This window comes from Mesocricetus auratus, unplaced genomic scaffold, assembly GCF_017639785.1.
Source record: "Mesocricetus auratus isolate SY011 unplaced genomic scaffold, BCM_Maur_2.0 Super-Scaffold_100006, whole genome shotgun sequence".
NCBI lineage: Eukaryota > Metazoa > Chordata > Mammalia > Rodentia > Cricetidae > Mesocricetus > Mesocricetus auratus.
Genome location: NW_024429190.1, coordinates 67,733,669 through 67,756,500, shown reverse-complemented (window position 1 = coordinate 67,756,500; position 22,832 = coordinate 67,733,669). Strand labels below are relative to the sequence as shown.

General features: G+C 45.0%; 1 protein-coding gene and 1 pseudogene across 1 annotated transcript; both read right to left on the bottom strand.

Annotated features, from left to right (window-relative positions):
- Positions 1–10,580: 10,580 nt before the first annotated feature.
- On the bottom strand, positions 10,581–11,449 carry LOC101835146 (annotated as a pseudogene).
- Positions 11,450–21,207: 9,758 nt separating this feature from the next.
- Positions 21,208–22,584, bottom strand: LOC101835404 (putative sperm motility kinase W). Its single transcript, XM_013111955.2, has one exon. The coding sequence runs from the start codon at positions 22,582–22,584 to the stop codon at positions 21,208–21,210; it is 1,377 nt and encodes a 458-aa protein (XP_012967409.2).
- Between the last annotated feature and the right edge of the window lie 248 nt (positions 22,585–22,832).

The window sequence follows — 22,832 nt, the reverse complement described above, 5'->3', positions numbered from 1 at the left end:
ATAATGCAAGATGGTGTTATATGCTGTATTTGTTTATTATTACTTATCTCCCCGCTGTAGATTTCATGAGACCAACACTTTTTTATTCCTAGAAAGAGGCAAGATGAACTCCAGGCTTGATCCTAGAGCCTGGCCTTGGAAACGTCTTCAGTTTAAATGAGTATTTCTTTGTTAATTCTGCATCTCAGTTCTTTACCTCCTATCATGTTGCAGTGGGTGGGGATAACAGTTGTTTCTATCTTATGAGATTGCTGCAAAAATGAACAAGTTTCTGTTTCAAAAGTTCTTGGAAAGATACTTGCATTTTAAATTTGGGACTTTCTTCCATAATTTTTTATTATAAATAGGTTACTCTCATTTTTAATTTCTGGCATTTAGCAATGTTCACTGTTTCTTATAACAATTTCCCTGGTACAGGCTATTCTGTCTTTATTTGTCACGAAAGTGTGGGATCACAAAAAGACTTGCAAGCTGAGCTCATGAGAATAGGACTTAATGATTCCAGAGGGAAAGTATGGTATTTTAGTTTTCTTTTCCATGAACTTTTCATTTTTTTCACAAACATTAGAATATCTTTTGCTCAAGATAAATGACTAAGTGAAGAATTGTAAAACTAAAACCTATTTTGCACACTTCAGTTTTAAACATGAGCATTCAGAATGGAGATATTTTAGTTTTGATAGGAAACACCTATAGCAGTGAGAATGGTGTTAGCCCTCTTCTTGCATTCCTTAGAACCTAGTCCATTCTCTGTGGAGCAGCTGACAGAGACATTTCTGAATGTGGACCAGCACCTAACAGGATGTCCTCTTCTCTTTCAGGCATGAGATTCCTCTGAAGCTACAAACAGCTCCGTTAGGTGATCCTGACTTCTTGTCAGTAAGTTCTCTGAGCAGAATAAAGGCCAGTATTTACTCTATTACCCATATCTGATCCCAGCCCCACATGAGCCCAGGACAGCTATGCATGTAGCCCAACACCAAATCACAAACTTACTCAGAACAGTGAGAGCTTTGAAATTGTTTTAATGTAGATTCTTTATGGATTCCTGAACATAAACTTTGTGGATGACAAGGTCATGTGACAAGGTTGAAAGACTGAACACATGTAAATTGAGATGTTTTCTATCAGACCTACATTTTAATCTTGTTTTGCGAACTTAACTTCAGCCAAAGTCAAAATTATGCCTAATGGCAAAACACACATTAAAGACCAAAGGATATCAAGTATGGTTACAATCACCAATATCAAATGGCAGTGCTCTAGAGAGCAACCAGCTTCATCTTGGGGAGGGAAGAAGCAAGCGGGCTATAAAAACACCAGGAAGAAACAAAAGTCCTTATGAGTTACAGATGTCACTGTTACATAACCAGAAAGAACAAAACAGTCAATCTGACACAATGTAAACCTTCAGTCAGTTGGTGGGTTGTGAATTAATATGCATGTGTCAAGAGTGTTCCTTCCTGTAGGAGGTCAACTGCATACTGAAAAATGTAACAGTGAACAGGGTGCCATTTTCACTCAGCAGTCACACCCACAGCAAAAACTAAGAGTAAATCTACTCAAGAAATTGGAGGATGGAATGAGAAAATTGTAAAATCCTATTAAAGCACACATTTGACCACACTTGTATGTAGAAACACACACACACACACACACATACACACACACCTCAGAACTAAGTATATCTGATCCCTAGACTTGATATTGCAGATATCAAATTTTCCTATATTAATCCATAAAAAAATAGAATGCCAATTGATAGAAATCAGTTTGTATACTCCAGTTGTGGACAAGTTGATTCTAAAGGTCACGTGGAAATATGAACATCTGAGAAGAGTCATAAAGAGCTGAAATGAAGTCACAAGAGGAGTGTCACTACACTCAGATGCCAAAGCATGTAAAGACATGAGATTTTTAAATCCCAATGGTGGCTGTTGAAGAAGCAGGCATCAACTGGGAGAAACAAATGAAAGAACTAAATTGTCTTAGAAATTAAATACGCACTAAAAGCAGTGTGAGAAACCAATGCCGGGGGAAGGAAGTGAGGAGGAAATGAATGAAGCTGGTAGTATGTTCGAGCAAAGATGAAGCCAAACTTCTCCTGACTCTTCATAGAGAAGGACACTGCAAATGGATCAAACATTGGAACTTAGAAAATGAGTTTTGGCATTAGAAAATGCCATGTGAGGAAGACAAGGACTAAAACCCAAAAAATTACACTAACTGTAAGTTTTTCTTTGTTAAAAGCAAAATTAAATAAAACTGGCAAGCACATAGTAAATACTTTAAGTATTTTATTTAGTGAATGTTTATTCTTATGAATATAAATACCTATTACAGAGACATGTCCAATAATCAATAGGAAAATTTCCAAGGATACAATGACTACAAACACATGGCCTATAAAAATCCCTATTTCCTGCAAGCTTACAATGGAACTGTCCATATAACCAGCAGCTCTGCTAATAACTCATTGTTTGAGTCTGTATTCTTTGTAATAACTGTTGCTTGGGATTCTTTCCATGTGTTTGTGTACAAATAAATTAGTGCATGAATATTCACCAAAATCTGGAAGGAACCACATCTATATGATAGTGGGTTCACTAAGGCACAGAATTCTCATATTAAAATACTATGTCCCTATGCCCTGTGCTGAATGAATGAAAATGAATGAATAAGTAAATAAATAAATAAGCTGAAAAGAGCTCCCATGTGTTAAAAGAATTTCCTTGTGCATGCAAAGGCCATTTCTGGGAAGATATATACAATAAAATTGACAAAAGTCATTCCTAGAGATGGAAACCCAACAATTGAGGGCTTAGGAGTAGGAGAGATTGTTTTCTTTTGTTTTATTATTTTTAAGAATATTTATGGTTTGGAACTAAAACACATGTTTTGAATGCTTGTCACCTGACTGGTGGAGTAATTAGGAGAGGCTTGGAGCCTTCAGGAGATGGGACTTGCTGGGAAAGTAGGTCACTAAGGGTGGATCTTTGAAGGCTGTGGCTTGGATACTGGTTCTGGACAAGCTCTTCCCTTCTGGTCCATCACAAGGGTGTCATTGACACATGCTCCTGTCTCTATAGGCCTGGCACTCTGTCCTGCCCTCCCTTCATGAAGTGCTGAAATAACCTGAAACAGTGGCAGAAGACATAATTCCCCCCACAAGTTGTTTCTTACAAGCATTTTCATCACAAAAATGCAAACATGACTAATATAGACTGCATGACCCTTGTAATACTTCATAGTTTTTACTATGAACGTGTTTCTTCCAATTAATATAACAAGGCACCTGTTTGTTGGAATAAATTTTCTTCTTAATTTAAATTTTTTGATAAATTTCATCATTTCCTTCCCCTCCCTATACAGCTCCTCCTATGTGTCACCACCCCCTCTGAAAAGCATGATATCATTGTTATTGTTTTTAACTTATTTTTATGAGGGAAGAGAAAAACCCAGGCTTAAGCTCTGAAGGAAGATTTGGCTACATTAAAGTAACAATGCATTTCATTCATTGGCACTAGAAGGATGGGTATCAGTCTGACTGGAATTTTATAACTGACATTCTTCTGCAGCAGACTGGAGAGGAACAATAGTCAGGATGCCTCAGTCAACATGGGGATGACATATATCTATGTCACTCAGACACACTGAGGGTCTCTTTCTGCAGAGTTTATGTCTTAGTGTCTCACAGAGGATGGGTGTAACCAGGACTGGTCTTGCCTTGCTCACTGAAAGAAAAATAGAGAGGTACTCAGAGATACAATCAAAATTCTTGGCTTTGTGCCTTGGTTCTGTTACTAGCTTCTGGGTTTATAATCTTTGGCAAGATATTTAGACTTTGTTGATATAAAAGCTTTCTTTACAAAATGAGGTTAAATATGAAGCAACTGGACTGCACAATTCTTGTAAATAAAGTACAGATACCTTGGACTGAAGGAGTATGGGAAAGCATTCTGGAGTTGATGGTTCACAATCTCAAGAGTCATCAAATGCAGGTCAGGGAACGGGCAAAGACTGGGAGCACAGGGAACTGATCGGAGTAGAGGTTACAGTGTGGAAATGGAAGCAACCTTTTAGAAAGACTAAGAAAACTGATGGCTTCTAGAGAACAGATTGGTGAACATTTACTTCTGTAATACTTCCAATAACCTTCAATAAAACACATTTTAATGCTGATGTTTTACATAAGTCTGGGACTTGGAAGTGACCCACCTATAATTATTTTAAAAATAATAGGACAATTTGATGTTTTGGTGACTACCTTCTTGAGTTCTTTGTAGACTTTGGAGATCAGCCCTCTGTCAGATGTGGGGTTGATAAAGATCTTTTCCCATTCTGTGGGCTGCCATCTTGTCTTGTTGGCTGTGCCCTGTGCCTTACAGAAGCTTCTCAGTTTCAGTACCATTTATCAGTTGTTGATCTCAGTGTCTGTGCTACTGGTGTTATGTTCAGAAAGTGGTCTCCCGTGCCAATGTGTTCAAGTGTGCTTTTCACTTTCTCTTCTAAGAGATTCAGTGCGGCTGAATTTATGTTGAGGTCTTTGATCCATTTGCATGTAGATAGATATGGATCTATCTGCAGTATTCTACATGTCAGTATCCAGTTATGCTAGCACCATTTGTTAAAGATGCTTTCTTTTTCCGTTGTATAATTTTAACTTCTTTGTCAAAATCAGGTATTCATAGGTGTGTGGATTAATATCAGTGTCTTCAATTCAATTCCATTATTCTACCTGTCTGTTTTTGTGCTGAAACCAAAATGTTTCATTACTTTAGCTCTATAGTAGAACTTGAAGTCAGGGATAGTGATGCCTCTGGAAATTCCTTTATTGTAAAGGATTGTTTAGTCTATCCTGGGTTTCTGTTGTTTACAATGAAGTTGAGTATTGTTCTTTCAAGGTCAATGAAGAATTGTGCTGGTATTTTGTTGGGGATTACGTTGAATCTGTAGATTGCTTTTGGTAAGATTGCCATTTTTGCTATGTTGATACTACCTATCCAAGAGCATGGGAGATCATTCCATTTTCTGATATATTCTTTAATTTCTTTCTTTAAAGAATGTAACTGGAGTCTCAGTGAAGATTGAATTGAATCAGCAGGTCACTTCCAGCAATACAATCACAAGCTCAAGTGGTCTTCCCATCTTCCAGAATCATCTTCTGTTTCCATAGTGTCTGGACATTTTCTTCATGTACATTCTTTTCATCTCCATGATTTCGCTTATATGTTGTTTTCCTCTGAAAAGATTGTGAGTAGGATTGAATTTTCTGCTTTGTCAGGGCCCATGTAATATTTTAGAAATATGCTCCATCCACCCACAGTGCTGAGAGCTCAGAACTTTTAGATACCAGCTGATTACTGCCAGATATCTGGCCTTGGTGGGGAATGGCTCCAATTTCTATATTACAAAAGACTTGGGCCAGGGTGAGTCTACACCCATCCTGGAGGCTAGTAAGACATGCTGGTGTAGGGTGTGTGAGGGCTTGAGTAAGTGCTGCTTGGGAATGTCTCTAGGATTAAGGAAAATATTTGATACCAGCCCTTTATACATGATAATAGATGTCCTCTGCCATTACCCCTGCTTTTGGATAGTTACTTAAGGATGATGATTCAATAAACCATGGCCTTCAGTATTGACTGTGAGCCCTCCTGTTATAACCAGATGTCTCTGTCTCATCCTTAGTGTCTTTGGATAGCTAGGCCTTCCCTCATCCACACTCCTCAACTCAGTGTCCGACCTGGAGCTGTTCTGCCGGTTCCAATGTCAGCCCTAAAGACATCAGTCCAGAATAGCCCTGCAGCATGGGGCTAATACAGACCAGACTGTGGTACTGGTTACTTTTTCAACAGATCTACAGTTGGTTTGCAGAAGTGTTACAAAATGTTGCATGTTGTTTTTGTGTTCTGCCTCATGGGGGTTGTCCACTAAGTTGTTATTATCAGCTTGACACAGTATAGAGTCACCAGGTACAATGGAACCTCCATTGAAGGAATGCCTATATGATGTTGGCCTATGGCCCTATCTGGTTGTCTTGATCAATGCTGGATGAGGAACCTGAGGCAAATGAGTAGTGGCCTCATCTAAGTCAGGTCAGCCTGGGTTGTGTAAAAAAGCAAGCAGTGAGCAAGCTAGTAAGCAGTGTTTCTCTGAGATTCCTACTTTAGGTTCTTTCCTGGAATTGCTATCCTGAATTTCCTCAGAGATGAACTGTAATCTAAAGGCTTGATTAGACTTCTAAGAGAAGGACACCATAGGAAAAAATTCTTCTCGTGATACCCAGTGGAATGGTCAACAGAACACTCCTAGGGACATGATGGTTTCCTCTCCCCAGTGCAGCCCATAGGAAGAAGGAGTATGAGTCCTTGTATCCTCTGGCTTGATCTGTAACAAAACCCAATTACAGTGGCAGAAGAAGGGCAGTATTTCACGCAGCTTTGATTGTTTGCAAGACAGAGAAACAGCTGCAACAGTAGGTAGGGATGGCAGTCTCAAACAGGCCCTGCCGTGATTCTGCTTCAGTGAGGAACAACTCATTCCCTTCCACCCAGCTGTATGTGACCACACAGGCCATGCTGCCTGCTCGATGGCACAGGCCATGCTGCCTGCTCGATGGCCTAAGTGTGCAGCCTATACCTCCACTGGTCTGTCAGCCCTCCTGTACATACAATCAATCCTGTATCCCCAGAGAATCCCCTATGCCAGTCTTGTGAAAGTTCCTGACATTGATGTGCCATCCTGTCCATGTCTGTCACCACACGAGATCTCAGGTGCAGTGTGTCACAACCCAGCACTAGCTCCTCAAGCCTGGCACATTTCTGACCTGCCCACCTTCCATGAAGAGGTGGATAGGGCTCTCTAGAATGGTAAGATGAGATCTAGGCTGGACTTGGACCAGGAAGTACTTCCTGCCTCAGCCCTAACATTTTCGCCCTTTTCTCCCAATCCCAGAGAAAACAGCCATTGCACCTCTCGAGAACCATTGCTACTGCTCAGCAACCCTGCACTTTTATTCTCCAATTGGTGACATGACTGGGTGAGGTTGCCAGAAAGCATGGCAATGGAAGCACCATGGCCCACTGGGGCTGGGACATGGCCAAGGGAGGCTGGTGGGGCTGCGTTTATTATTATACCTCCACCACCCTCCACAGTTTTTAAGGTTGGAATCCCTGCATGATTGTCTCCTGCTTCCTGGATCTACAGATCTGCATAATTCCCACCTCAGATGTCTTGTCTTTGGATTTGTCCCATAGTGGTGTCTGTATTGTTATGAGCTGTGGAATTCTGACTTTCAGAGTAGTGGAGTTTGGGAACATCAGGCTCAGTGCCTTGTTCCCAGTTAAACCAGTGTGAAAGGGGTGCAACCACAAAGAAAAGAACTGCAGCTTTTATGCAGTCTGTGGCTCCAGCCTATTCCCAGCCCCTTCAAAGGGCAGAAATCCCTTTTTTGTGTGCCAAGTGGAACACATTCAGTCCGTGATACTCTCAGTGTACTTGCAAAGATATAAAAGTGAGGTAGAAAAGGACCGTGGATGCCTGGTAAAATATGACTGAACCTGGAAGCTATGCCTTCAGCAAGAGGTTTCTTCTGTGGAGAAGAGCCCGTTGCCTCTTCTAGGATTCTGAGGTAACCTCTGACTTCAGGCAGTCAGGCCGTCTGTGCCCTGGAATGCCTAATGAGCTTTTATCCTTGCACCTTTCCCTCCTTGAAGATGCCATTTGAGTGGTTCCTAAAGATGTGACTCATCCTTACTGTAACCAGGTCATTAGTGACCAGGTCATTAGTTACTGTCCATCTGTTAAGCTGTGGATTCGAGTGAGGCTAAGGTGTCAGAGCTGAATCTGGAGAACAAAACCTAAGAGCTGTCATATGGTTTCCTTGCAGAAGTTATGTTCCTAGCATATACCCACCTTTTACATCCTTTCATATCCCAGGAATTACAGCACCCCACCAATGCACAAAAAAATCCCTTATTGTTATACTTGTCCCTTTAGCTTATACTCTAAGCCTTTATTTCAGTGGTCCTTTGCTGACTGAGAGCATTCACTTCTAAACTTGAAGAATCAGAAGCTCTTTCAAGTGTTGGCTAAACAGATACACAGAGAGCAGAAGGCCACTGAGACAGAGGACCTGTGACTTTCTCTTTCCTATGTCGATCAGGCCTTTTAGGGCAGAGTTGACTTCTGCCATTCTGTCAGGCCAGAGACATCCAGGTGACTATGTGTGAAGACTGGTGTTAAATGCTGGATCTCCCTGCACCACCTGTACAAGAACTGAAATATCCAGCCAGGGTTGTTCCATTGAACACATCAAAAGTCTAAGTGCCTGTGGTCATCCTGTAGCAGGGGAACAAGTGTGGGAGTGCTTCATGATTGGGGTAAATGTGAAGAGTTTGTGAGGAGCCCAGGAGAGGAAGTGACCACAGATGCAGGGACCATATGTGTAGTTCCAGACAATATCACCTGTCTTCTCCATCTACAGAAGTCAGGCAAAGAGTACTCAGGGGAAGATCCACAGCTATGTGGATCAAAATTTGCTGTCCTTGGGTTCAAAAGCACAAGAGACCCATGTATAAACTTGTCCAGGGTGAGGATGACAGCCAAATGACTCTTCTGACCCAGTGGAAAATATGTCCAAATGCTACTTTTCATGAGTTCCTGCTCTACTGTGTACTTCCCCAAAGTCATACACCAGAGATTACATTATTTCAGTACCATATCCTCTCCAAATCCCAGTATCCTGAGAGATGTCCTCTGAGACATGTAGCCTGCCAAGTGCACAGGCAGGGGCCAAGAGCCTCAGAGGACTTAAGATGACTTTTCCCCCAATCTTGACAAATAGGGTAGCCAGGAACACCTTTGTACACTCATTTAGCAGTCAAAGGGCTGAGATCATTATTATATCTCAATAAAAGTTGTGTATATGCTGTTCATTTTGTAGCAGCCTCGTCCCATTCCTCCAGCGACTGAAACACCTCCTCCTTGAACCAGGATTGGGTCATCAGGGCTTATAGATGGCACATGAATTCCAGTATTTGGTTGATGCGTTTATTGAAGATAATAAAAGGTGGATTCTGGAGGGAAACATATGGCGTGGTGAGACCAAAGGCAGGGATAAAAATAAAGGTACAGAGTGGTCTGCAAACAGCACCCATTGATTATAATCCCAACTCATCAACCCTCCCAGAAATAGGAACTCATAGTACACTGAATCTGTCTTGCAACTTTGACCACAACCTATGAGAGTGTAGTGAGAGGCAAGCCAACTAAGAACTAGGTTTCCTGCCCTGTGCTGTTGTCCACAGTACACCAGAGTGTGGTTAAGGCATGACCACTGATTCAGGACTGTGGGTACTTGACCTTTCTCACCATGGGCAGGGACCTTGACCTCATAAAAAACCCACAACCCACTCAGCTTCTATCCAGGACACATGCCAGCAGACCCCTCATGGAAACATCATCCAGGCTTTTAATGTCCCAGAGCCTGGTGGAGAAGGGAGCTTCTGCAGAGGGAACAGGATCTAGTCCAAGAGGCGACAAGCACATGGGACAGAAAATGAAGCAAAAGGAAAGGTTGATGAAAAGTTAGCTACAAGGAAATGATCATCCCTGAGATGTAGTGATGGCAGCTTGTGTTCGGAGTTTGTGGGAATGCCAAGGACTTTAGAAGATTTGCCTTTCAGCCCTGGGTATACATGCAACCTCAAAGTGGTTTTCTTTTAACTCTTCGTGGCCAGGACTGAGTCCAGCCTTGTGTAAAAGATCATCCAGGCTGTCCAGTACTAAATGAGTGTTCCAAACGTTAGGTCACTCCAGAGCATTAGATGTTTGAACACATTTCTGTGATATACAACAAGGAGGGAATTCCATAGCAGGTAACAACTTACTGTGTTTCTCTTGAGCCCCTCAGTCCCAAGTCTAGGAGATTCCCTTAACATCCAGCTCATAAACACCACTTTCCAGATGGATAAGGACTCTTCTCAAAGCTGTTTGCAAAGCTAATTGCCCATCAGACAGGACTTGTAGGTTGGGCTCCCCAAACACCACCCAAGGGGAAAGAGGTGTGCAGCCAGCTAAAAGCAAGCAGGTCATTGCCAGAAGGCATGCATAAGGGTGAGCAGAACACATGGGTCAGGAGCAACTGACAAAAGAACAGAAAGATGGACCAATTTGGAGCAACTTTTTCTGCGAATAGATAGGTTGTCAGAGGGTAGTCTGGGGGTGCATAATGGCAAGGGACAAGAAAGGTTGACACTTCTGAAAGTGTCTTGTCTGTACAAATTTTTGACAGCAAACATATTTTATTGAAACAAGACTTTGAAAACCATTACACTGTATCCTTTTTAAATCAACAAGAACATTATCTTTCCCCCAACAGACTTACAGTAAGTCCTGTGCAAAGTCAAAGAGTTAATACAAGAGTATAAAAAAGGTAGAATTTCTAAAGGTGTCAAATTACAGTTTGTGATACAAAGACAGGAAACCATGCCATAAAACACTAATTTATAACTTTAAATATATGGTGAAATACACTTACTTTTAAAAAATCAGCATTAATTTTATTATAAACCAGTGAATTATCTAGAATAACATTTATTAAAACTACCAAAACCCAGCAAATATTGTGACTGAGGTGAAAATGTACACCTAAACAAAACTGTCATTTATAAGGACCCGGAAGTGAAGAGAAGATGGCATTTTCTGAGGGCTTCATCGCTCCTTGATGTTTTCAAGTACCTTCAGAAGATGCGAACAGAATCCAGGATCTGTTTCAATTGTTGAGTTAGCTCCATTTTTCTAACAGTATCTTTACACTTTTTTGACCTTTTCCTGAAAGCTGAGACTCAGCACCATTCTGAAGTAGGAATTCTACTACAGCTATTTGTCCATGTGCCTCAAGCCACATCCCACATTAGGGGAGTAAATCCTTCTTCGTCCCTGAGATTGATGACATTTTCTTGTTCAATATGGGTAGCCAGGTGGAGCATTTCTCCTTGAGCTGCCAACTGGTGAACAGACAGAATTTGCTAACAGAGGTGTCGTAGAGACCTCATCTCCCCTGTGCTTGTTGGTTAAAGTAGTTGACTGTCTTATGGGGGAGAAATATTTCGCTATGAGGGTATGTAGACGTGACTTACTTGAAATACAGGAGGAGTTGTATGGGTATTGCACACAGCATAACTTTCAGCCTTTAGATAAGACAGATGCCACTTCCAGGTCAGTTAACTTGATCTTGAGAATTTTTACTATCCTCTTCATTCGAGGACTTCAGAAACTGAGAACAAATGTTCATGTCAAATTGGTTTGACAATATGGATGCCATTCCCATGCCAACACCCTGCGCTGACCCTTTTTCTGAGTTTGGGTTCAACTGGTGCTCTATTTTGATGTCTAGCTGGGACACTCTTCCAGGATCAGCTAGGCCACAATGTGCAGATTTTCTTATGTAGCCATGGTTTCAATAATTAAAACATTTCTTAATGGTTTCCTCTTGGTTTCTCCAGTGTATTATTGGAATTGTGATATTAAAGTATCTACCAGAGCTCAGGCAAGGTTAGAGTCTAAATGTAGGCAGTGGGCACCAACCTAGAGGAAACTAATCGCAGGGGCTTCTCATTCTTCCTAAATCTTGTAATTCTCTTCCAAGAGGAGAAAGGTGCTATAAAAAAGAAAGAGATATATTAGTAGATAGAGCCACTATAGGCTTAGGTAGGGTAACTCCTAGGAATCACAAAGAAGACTCCAGCTAAGAATCTTAGCAATCATAGAGAGGATGTCTGAACTGGCCTACCACTGTGGTCAGATTGATAAATACCACAACTATCATCATCCAGTAATTGATGTAACCATACACAGAGATTTACAACCAGGAATCCAGTCTAAGAGAGGGAAGATGGAATATATGAGTGAGGGAGGACAAAATTGTGATAGAGAAATCTACAGACACACCTGAACCAAGCTCTGGGAAACTCCTGGAACTCTAGACCTACAACTGTGGAGACTCCAGGGGCTAAACTAGGCCCTCCATATATGGGAGACAGTTGTGAAGACTGGACTATTAGAGAGATCCCTGACAGTAGAACCAGGATACGAACCTGGTACATGAGCTAGCTTGTCGGAGCCCATTCCCTATGCTGGGATGCCATGCTCAGTCTTAATGCATTGGAGAGGAGCCTGATCCTGTCCTACCTATTGTACCAGACTATATTGATTCCTGATGGGAGCCCTTACCCATGAGGAGGAGTGGACTTGTTGTGGGCTAGGAGGGAGTTGAGGAGGACTAAGAGGAGGTGAAGGAGGATGGGAGTAAGGGTAGGAGGAAGAACTGTGGTTGAAATGTAAAATGAAATTTTTAAAAAAATGAAAGAAGTCTCATAAGCCACAGGTGTCCTGGCAGGCATTCCCACTCTATGGCCTCAGGCTGAACTCACTTTCCAGGAGCAAACAGATCCTAGGGCAGGGGACCTTCCAGCGAGTGGCCACCCAGACCACAGGGGAGGCTCCGGGCCAACCAGGGCCAGCTGCAAGTCGGTATAAGTCCTCAAGACCAGCCTGCTTCAGGCCTGGACATCATTTCCATTATTTTTCCTCTTCTGGAAAAAGCTCAGAGCATTCAGCGAAGGTGAGATGACTTCTTCTTGTTTGCCTTGTGCTCTAAGCCCATGCTCTCAGCATCTGTATAGTTTTAATTATCTTGTCTGCATAGTTCTAACTTGAACACCACACATGTTTTCATATTCCCACACAGGATACTAAAAGCATGCAAGGACAATCATAAACGCTCACATGTTTCCAGGTTGTCTGTGAAGCCAGACAGCAGGGGTAGGGAGGGAGGAGGGCAGAATGAGCAGGAAGTGGAGGCCCTTCTGAATCAGACACCCCAGATACTCTGTAGCCCACTGGCTCCCCATCTGAGAAACTCACAGGTGTCTGGGGTCTCCAGGTAGCAGAATTTGCAGTCAAGTGGTCAATGGCTCCTGGTTGGGCCAGAAGAAGTGGGCCAATTCCCTGTTGAACACTCTCATCTTCCAGCACATGTAGTACACCACAGCCAGCTCAGGCCTATAGAAGTCAAGCATCCATGTAAAATTTAGAAACACTCTTCTATGAGAAAGCAATGAGCTACTGTCACTTGGGAGAAATCCCAGTCTCGCTGCTTCACAACCCTAGAGGATACGGGCTCCACAAAGACCAGCTTCCAGATATGGCGTCCCTAAATGTATGTCCCAGTGGATAATCTCCTATAGAATGTCCCAGAGAAGACAGTGGATCTCTGTTCTCCTTCCAAGTGTCATCTCACTAAGGGACTCTGGGATATTGAGAGATGGAGTAAGTCTCCTAAGCAGGATGTAGGTGAGCCCTGGACCAGTTCAGAAAACAAATGAGATGTGGTTTAGCTGCTATGTGCAATGGGTGGAATTGGTGCCTGAGCTCACCTGAAAATGCCAAGGTCATGATGATGGAAGGCCATCCTGGGACAACAATCCCTAGGTCTGAGTTTGCCGGGAAAGTGTAAGGATGAGAACAAAAATGACTGCAAGGCTGCCAAGCAAAGCCTGCCACGCTAGCTGTGCAATGAGAGCTGGGTCACTCTGGGGCTATGTTAGGACACTGAGGTAGCAACTGTCTGAATGTGTTACACAAAGGGAGAGAGGTATGAAAGGTGACTGAGGTCTGGACTGTGTATCAAGGTGGTGACAGTGAGAATACCAAAGTGGTGTGTCTGATGGGGAGGCTGTTATAAAAAGAAAGTCAGGTCATGGGGGAGATACTGGGTCTGGGGCATGTCCAGTAGGCTTCAAAATGGCTCAAGCTATTGGGGCCACTTGAGTGCAATCCACTTGTTGATCACATTTCTTCCTTGCACTGATGCCTCTTCCCCAGGAGCCCAGAACACAGTGAGTACCCTTGTCCTCTCAATACTGACCATTTAGAAGCATTGCGTTGTGATTCTAGCCTGATGCCTATCCCACATCTGGATGGCACTAGATAAGATAGGCCTAAGCTGATCATCTTACAAGACAGCCCCAGCAAGTGGGCCAGCGTTGGGCATATGCAGTCATGTTTCCTCTCTCCTAGCCCTAACCCATGGACCCTGGATCACATTACCAGAGCAGGTTCTGGTAATAAGGCTGGCAGTGGTGGCCCAGGCCTTTCAATTTAGCACTCGGGAGACAGAAGCAGGTGGATCTCTGTGAGTTCGAAACCATCCTGGCCTACAAAGCAAGTTCCAGGACAGCCAAGGCTACATAGAGACACCCTGTCTCAAAAAAGAAAAAAAAGGAAAGCTGGCAGAAGGAAGGGAGGCAGAAAGGTCTGAAGTGGGGCTGGGATTGGGGTCTGTTCCTGTGCTTAGGTGTGCAAAGAAAGCCTTTCTCACCAGCTCCACAACACCAGCCTTGGCAGGACGGTTCCTGCTTGACACTTGCTTTAGGATTTCTTTAAAATAAGCATTTTAAATCTTTATTTGTTTTACATCCAGGTCACAGTTTCCCTCCCTCCTCTCCTCACAGTCCCTTCCCCTCACCAGTATCTCCCTATCCCTCCAATCGACACTTCCTCCATTTCTACTCAGGAAAGGGCAGGAATTTGGTGCAATCAAAGCCTCTGCTCAGATCCTGAGACCTGAGACTGCTCGGAGACTTCCCTTCTACAGATTATAGACATTTTCCCACACTAACTTCTGAGAACAGAGTCCAGGGTCTCACTTATGCCAGGCATGTGCTCCAGGACTGAACTGCACTGTCAGCCCTATCCCCCCTTCTAGCTATGCAGAACCCCAGGGTGTTACCATCAGAAGCTGAGGGCCTCTAAGTGGGCCATCCTACCTGCATCTGAAGGAGATGTCCTTGGTGATCTTCAGCTCCCAGTGGAGCCAGAGAAAAGACCATGGGGAGGGCAATCTGAGTCTTGGCTTTCCGTTTCGTAGGGAAGCTCTGAGTGGATCATGTCACCAGTCACTCTGACAGCAACATCTTGACTTGTGAGTCAGGAGATAGGCCTATGTGGATTTGTTAGTAATCCCTAGAAAAAGGAATTCAAGTAAGGCAGGGCAGTGGAACTCTGACCCAGTTCTTGAGGTGGACTCACTTTCTACCTTGTCTTCGTGGCATCAGAGAGTATTCCTAGTTGAACAGGACATGTTTTGCAGAGCCTCTGGGGTCTGAGTCAGGCTTTCTGTATTTGATTCATTTTCCATTTGCTTCAAACCTCCTCACTGAGCACAGGGCACAGCAGCAGATGAGACCTATGGAGAGATGTAGTGTATTAATTGGTGAACACAGGAATAGAAGCCAGAAGAACCACATATCAAGATGACTCTGGAAACCCAGTCCCTGACTTTCTATATTCCAGTTTATACAGAAGCTCTTGTTAAAGCTGCCAAGAACAGAATGGAAAAGGTCCAACACAAAAGAAACCAAGAATCTCAGAGAGTGGAACCAGGAGCTTCCAGGCTCAGGGACCACACTGTGGCAGGTCCTGCTCTGAGCTTTAGTTTATTCTCATCCCTGAGTAAGGATTAAAGTTCCTGGCTTGCTCTCTTCACAGGTTAATAAGAGCACCTTTGGCAAGGGCTCTGAGTATACCAATGTGAGTAACCATGTCCTAAAATGGTATGTACTTACTGTTACAGTGACAGAAAGTTCTGGTAAAATAAACTAAGCATAAAGAACAGAGAGCAGTGAACTAAGATGATAAGATTCAGTAAGATCTAAAGACAGAAAACTAAGGCAAGAGGTTGAGCATTCCCCAATCAACAACCAAGGCAATTCTGAGGGACACAGAACTGTCCTGACTGGCATCCAAGGAAGGAAAATGGCACACGTGTGGGCCAAGGTCAAGGCTCCCACTCTCCCCAGCAGCCTCCAACTTCTCCAGTAAGTGCTAGCGTGCTTCATGTCCATCATATTCTCCAGCTGCAGAAACATTCGGAGGAGTGAGCAACAGAATCCAGTCCCTGTGTCCTTTAAAGTGGCTGGAGAGAATGACTTCATAGGGTTAGCCTGCAACCTCCACACACATCACACAGACACGTACACACAAGAGACAGGAGAGCAGGACACAGGATGGGGGAAGAGGAGAGTGGGAAGGAGACGAGAGGACAGGGCAGGGCCCCAGTGCTGCTCATTTTCAACTGTCAACTTGTGCAGCCGAAAGTGACCTGGGACTGCAGTCTTCACTGAGGAATTGTCTAGAAGCAGTTCACCTGTAAGGGTGTCTGTAGAGGAGTGATTTGATTATCTTAATTGGCGTGGGGAGACCTAAGCTTGGGTCCAAGACTACATGTGAGGCAGGAACTCTAGCGGAGCCCGAGCAAGCAAGCTTAAATGCATGCATTTATCGCTCTCTGCTCTGGACCATGGGTAGGATACGACTAGCCGCTTTGCATTTGTGCCTCCCCTTTGCTGTGATAATGGATGGTGACCTGGAAGTGTAAGTCAAAGTCACCGCAATGGAAATGAAACTAGAACAGCTTTGTTCCAGATAATCACATTGGCAAAGCAGGGACAGCAGATGGCAGGTGAATGATGCTTCTCTTAGTCTGACAATATTGGACTCTGACTCCCAACCTATGCATGCTCTGAGGGACCCCGGGTACACTGCCTGCTCTCTCTCATTTTCTGACCTCCAAGTATAACATAAGGGTCCCCTATGGAGTTCTAGCAAGGAGCTGAGAGATCTCTGTCAGCGCATGCCATGTGGCAGATGACAACAACGAGGAAGTTTCAGAGGTGCTGAGCGTTCCTCCACCAACAGTTGGCTACGGGAGGAAAGCCTGCGAGGCTCTTCTTGCTGCTCTCATGCCACCATTCCACTGAGAGAAGTCATTTGCCGCACCCTGGCAAAAGCCCAGATGAAGAACATGGATTCCCAGATTTCTCACCCTTAAGGAAGAACCTGGAAGGACTGGACCTCTGCCCTGGTGGCCTAGGTTGTCCTTATCAGGGACAGCTTAGGATGCTTCACTGCTTTAGTGAAGGTCAGACTCAGTGCTGGTGACATCTGTAGAGAACACAGTGACAGCAGTCAGACCAGAGGGGACTTGGGATGCCCATCCTACCCGCCTCACTCAGCACCTCATTTTCAGAGTAGGAAGAAAAATCCTGGACAGTGACAGGTGTCCTCAAGGTGACTGAGTGTCTGGGTGGGACAGAAAGCAGCATCAGGGTCTGAGGGACCACCCAGGTCCAGGAGGACTGCCTGGTGACACGTTGTACCTGGCATGATAACTGGTGTTTGTGAAGAATGATGGGGTCCCACAGCAGGCACATGGCCTCTTAGTGCTGGAAGTCCACCACTGTCGCCCAGTCAGGCTGACCTCTGCCTCCTGTCTTTCTCATTGTTCTGCTCCTTCATCTGCCTTTCCCATCACCATCAAAAGAGGAGTGTATATTACAGGCCTTTGGCCACGTTGGAACTGCCAACACTACCAGGGCCTGAGAGCCAAGAGCCATTGCATCAAAAGTTAAATTACAAGTAATTTACAAGTAATTCGGTGCCCACATACTTCACTATCACAGTGAGACATCAGGTTAGCCATCCAGGCTGGCAGCCTGTCTCATGGCTGCTCCCACGGCCTGCTGTCTCATCCCTTCTTTGGTCCCAGTCTCTGCCCAGCGCTGCTCTCCTCACAGGGACAATCTCCACCAACTCCCTGCCCTACCACGGACCCTCTCAGGTTCATCCCCCCGTTGAACTGTTTTCATGTGGACTTACCTCACCGCCCTTGTCTTCCAGATTATCCTGGACTCTGCCAGTGTGCCAGCTCCTTGTGGGCAGCTTGACCACCAGACTAATGATCCTGGGATCCAGCACCTACTGAGGGCCTGGCACATCACCGTGCTTACTGAATGTCGACAGAAAAAAAAGAACAGCTCACACCATTGCACAAAGGCAGCCCAGAAGCTTGCATCACACCTCTGACCTGATCCTCACACTTACTCCTTGTAGGTAAGAATGTGAGTTGGGCCCGTGGAGGGAAGAATTGCTACCATGATGCTGCAGGAGGACTAGAGCAGGCACAGCGCAGGGCGTGAGAAATGGGTTGCATGGCTAAAACTGAAGGTCCAGCTCTGCCCACATCCCACATCTTAGATATCTTCATGAGATGCAGCGACAGTGGTCGCAGGGCCACTCACTGACGAATCTGGAGAGGCCTCCTCCAGGCTCTTCAGGTCTAGAAGACTGAGAGTGAAAGCTGAAGGACATTCAGGGAAGAAGTTGTTGCCTTAAGGACAGGGCTGGCATTATGAGGACACCAGTGTAGAAAGCAGGTCTTAAGAAGGGAGCAGTGGTTTCACTATCTAGATCCCAGGTACAGTTTGGCCTCACAACATCTTTTTATCCAACCTCCCAGTGCCATAGTCCTTGTCTTAGTGTCACCATAGTGACAGCAACCCCCACAAGGGCATGCTGGGGTATATTTATATTGAGACAAATAAATCAGCCTTGTCAGCAGGACTGTGTGTTGGTACAAGGTCTTCTGCATTAGATGGTGACGATGTCCCAGCTCGGCCCATCCTGCAGGCAGAACAGGACCTTCCAGAGACTGGGTACATCCTGGATGTCAATATAGACTTGTGAGGACACAGAGGTCCAGATCTCTGTCTTAACTTGTCTCCCCATGAATCTGGAACAGGGTTCTCCTGTGACCCTGGGAAGGAATTGTCCTTTAGGTGATTGGAGGTAGAATAAATGGAGGGAGAAAAAAGAGGGCCAGCATTAAGTATCCCATGACAACAGTATTATTTTGGTCTTGGGAATCAGGGCTTGAAGACATCCTCTTAGTACTTCTTGCCTCTTCATCAGATGATTTGGATGGCTGTAACAATGCCCTCTCTTCTTGAGAATGGATTTAGCTCTCTGTGGAGAATCCTGTGTTACTGCAATCACGTTGCCTTCTTGGCTTGGCTGGTGTCCCAGGGACTTGGCATGCAGCATGACATAAGATGTATCCAGAATCTTGCCTGCAGATGCTGCCGTCCAGACCTGGCCAATGCCCCACACTTTGCTCTCAGGAGACAAGTCAGAGTCTGTGCCTCTGTCCATCTGAACTGTAGAGAGACCTTGAGGTGGCTCCTTAGAGCCTTGACCATAGTCCCTCTGCCAGATACCAGATCGTCACATTAGATTCTGTCAGGACATTTGTTCCTTATGCCCAACGACATAGCATGTCTTCTCCATTCCTTGCTCGGGTAAGGAAATTCTACTTCAAACTTCCAATCGAGTCTTGTTCTGTTGAGCCATGAACTCAGCAACAATCGACCATAAAAGTCAGAGACACAAGAATTGGGATCACAATGCCAAGGAAATGCAGGGGCATAGGTCATATGGCTTCCCTCTGACCAATCAGGGACTCCTTCCAGGATCCTCAGATGTGGAAGACTGGGAGTTGGGAAACTGATGAATGTTTAGTAAGCAACCACTGCCCTTTGAGGCACGTTCCTGGAATGCCGCTGTGGAGAGTACTGTGATACAGCAAACATCTCCACCAGACTGGGCATGATGCAGATACACAGGCACTGGGTACCCAGCTTGGCCGCCTCCTGGTGGCCTCCACACTGTGATGTCGAAGGGCTTTACGGGGCTCAGGGCACTGTACAGTTCAACCACGCAGTGCCTTTGTGCTTTGACCACAGTAACCCTACCAGGAACTAGATTCCCAAGCATTCTTCCTATCTCGTCATCTGTTCCCTATGGACAATGTCTCTCACACCACCACTCTGCTGAGAGAAGTCTTCAGCAGCACCCTGACTGAAGCACAGGTGAAGAGCACGGATCCCCAGATTTCTCACATTTAAGAAATAACGAGTGCACCTGAAAAGACAGGACCTCTTCTCAGGTGGCCCTTTGTCGAGTCTCATCTTCAGAGGCATTCTATGTCTAGGCAATGAAATGAATGACCTATATCACGCTAAGCAGGGGCAGGCCAGTGAAGAGAGAGGCCCACACCTCTGTTTACCTCCATACTAGAAATGGTAGTGATGATGGAGTTGAGGGCATTTGACTTAGAGATGGCGACATCTTGTCCTCCAGACAGAGACTCACAGCCTGCCATGTCACTTCGTGCACTGGGAGCTGCAAGGGAGAAGTGAGGGGATGGAAAACCATGGGATGACTAGGACAGTGAGTCCCAACTACCTTGAACATAAGCCAGCACATATCTTCCTAGGCCCTGACATTTGTCCTGAAGGAAGATGTGGGAACATACCAAAGGAAGAATTGCCCAGGAAGCAAGTCACAGGGGACAAGGTGCTCAGAAAGAGGGGACAGCAGGGAGATTGCACAGACGGTACAACATTATAGGCCATTCCCATGTTCATGGCTAAACAAGGCCCCCACTATGGTCAGGCGTAGCCATTCAGAAAAGACAAGATGGGACCAGAGAATACTGTGCCCTTCCAACACTGTGTCTTATCTTCACTGATGAGAGAAATGGCTGATGTAGAAACAGATGCCTGGTCTGGTGCAGGTTCTATGCATCAAGAGGTCCAGCTACTCAATGCACTGTTTCTGCCGGGTTCCCTCTTTGATCACACTCATCCCCCAAGGAGAAGGAGCTGCACCCACAAGTTACACACAACAGGGACCACATTAATGAAGTCGTGGCAGCTCTGCAAACTGACACTGTGTATGAGAATGTTCTGGAGGAAGGGTTCATACCCCTGATGTTCAAAGATTGAAGAGACACAGCACACAAGGATTCCTTGTCAGTACCTGTCAGTACATCAGGGATCTATTCATTCCTAGAACTACCGTTAGTTTGGGGCTGGGGCAGAGGGAAGCTGGAGAAGGGGATGAGAAAGATTCATGGAACCTTCCCATCTTTCTTACCTGATCTTCCATCTCAAGTCTAGACACCTTTCTTTCTGGTCAATTTTTCCCCCTCCCCGCCTCCTGCACCAGCTCTGATCACAGTCTTTTGCTGTTTACTTGTAGTTGAATTACAGCAGGATTTCTCCCACAGGAGGTATGTTATGTAGCAGAATTCAATCTAGCTGTTGTAGAAATACAACTGAGTATCCCAGAGGACCCCCACATACATACATATTTCTGTTTTTTTTCCTCATTTTTCCAACGAAAAGACATAGAATAAATAAAATGCAAGGCACTTATACACCCTCTCATACCTGCTTGCCCAATTCCTCATTGGACTCTGCTTCCTACCTATTTTTCAGGAGCCACTCTGTTGGTGAACATAGACTAGCTTTGTGTCTTTGAATTCCTTAGGAAACAGCAGCACAATTTTGACAGGCAAGCCCCAATTCTCTTGTGCAGTCTGTTGAAGTACCCGATGTTCTTAGGGGAAGATGCTGCTTCCATGTCAGAGTCCAGCTCTTCCAATATGCTGTTGTCTATACATGGGATAGCTGCAGTTATGGAGAAGAGGTCATGGCTACAAGGGGGGATCTTCTTCTGGGGACAATATTGAGGCAGGGAGGCACTTTTGGCCAATTTCCGCTCTAGAAGTGTCAGGATATCAGCCTTGTGCTGTGGTGAAGGTTGACTGTGGTGGACGTCAAAGATGGGCTCACTGGCTCTTCGTTTTAGGCGACATAATGGCGATGGGGGAGGTGTAGGGTCAGGGTCTGCAGGCTTGGGTAAGGTGTTGCAGTCAATCTTAATCCCCTTGCGTACCTGCTCTTTGATGATAAGGTACGTCCCCATCATTTCATCATACTTTCTCTTATGCAGAGACTCCAAGATGACATTGACATCAAACCCAAGGTCAGAGAGTATGTCAAGTACCTTGGGATCCGGGTAAGTGTCACGTGGGATGTCTTCACATTTCATGACCCATGGATGTTGTTCAATGTCTTCAATGCAGGACCTCCTCTCTGGGACAACTGTAAGCATTTGGTGAATGACGTTTTCAAGTTGCCCAGAGACGTGAGATGGAACCACATAATTCCCTCGGGTGATATTCCCCTCAGTGTCTTCCCGGGTGCTTCCTTTGAAGGGGTGGTACCCAATGGTGATAAAATAGAGCACCACTCCCAGACTCCACACATCCGCCTTCTTCCCATCGTAGCCTTCTCCCAGTACCAGTTCAGGTGCGTTGAAGATGTTAGTGCCGCACCTTCCCTGCAGCACAGTTCCAGCTCGGCATCTTCTGGCAAGACCGAAGTCGGCAACCTTTACATTCTCCTCTGCGTCAAGAAGAATGTTGTGAGGCTTTAGATCTCGGTGTATGATATCGATATGATGGCAATACCTGATGGCTGACACCATCTGACCAAAGAGTTTCTGCGCCTTTTCCTCCTGCAGCCTGCCACCTTTCTTTATTAGCTGGGCCAGGTTTCCTCCTGGAGCATATTCTGTGACAAAGTAAGAATGTTTCTGGGTCGTTATGATTTGAAATAAACGAATAATGTTCGGGTGTTGTAATGATTGCAATGTTGCCATCTCTGCCGTGATGATCCGAGTGTGCTTCTTTGAGTTCTCCATGGTCTTTATCGCCACTGGAATGCCTGTGAAGCGATGCTGAGCGAGTTTCACATGCCCGAACGCACCGTGGCCGATGTTACATTTAATTTTGTATTGCTTTCTCAGGCTTTCGTTTCCAGGGGAGCAGGCCATGAGGTCAGACGGTCACAGCTCTCGAACAGGTGTTCAACCCAACTACTCAATACTCAGAAAGAGTCCCACAGGTCAACTGAAACCGGCTACCTGGTCTGTAGGGACAGACTTGTAGTCAAGCCCAAGGCCTTATATGCAGGGCATTCATTCTCCTCTCACAGTGGCTCTTTGTGAGGTCAGAGAAAGAAATGGACCAATCACAACAGGCTATAGCCTACAGTGGCTCTCTCCATGTTGGGCCACAGCCA

Bases quoted from the DNA above. Each gene is read 5' to 3' on its own strand.
- LOC101835404 (XM_013111955.2), bottom strand. From the start codon at position 22,584: ATGGCCTGCTCCCCTGGAAACGAAAGCCTGAGAAAGCAATACAAAATT.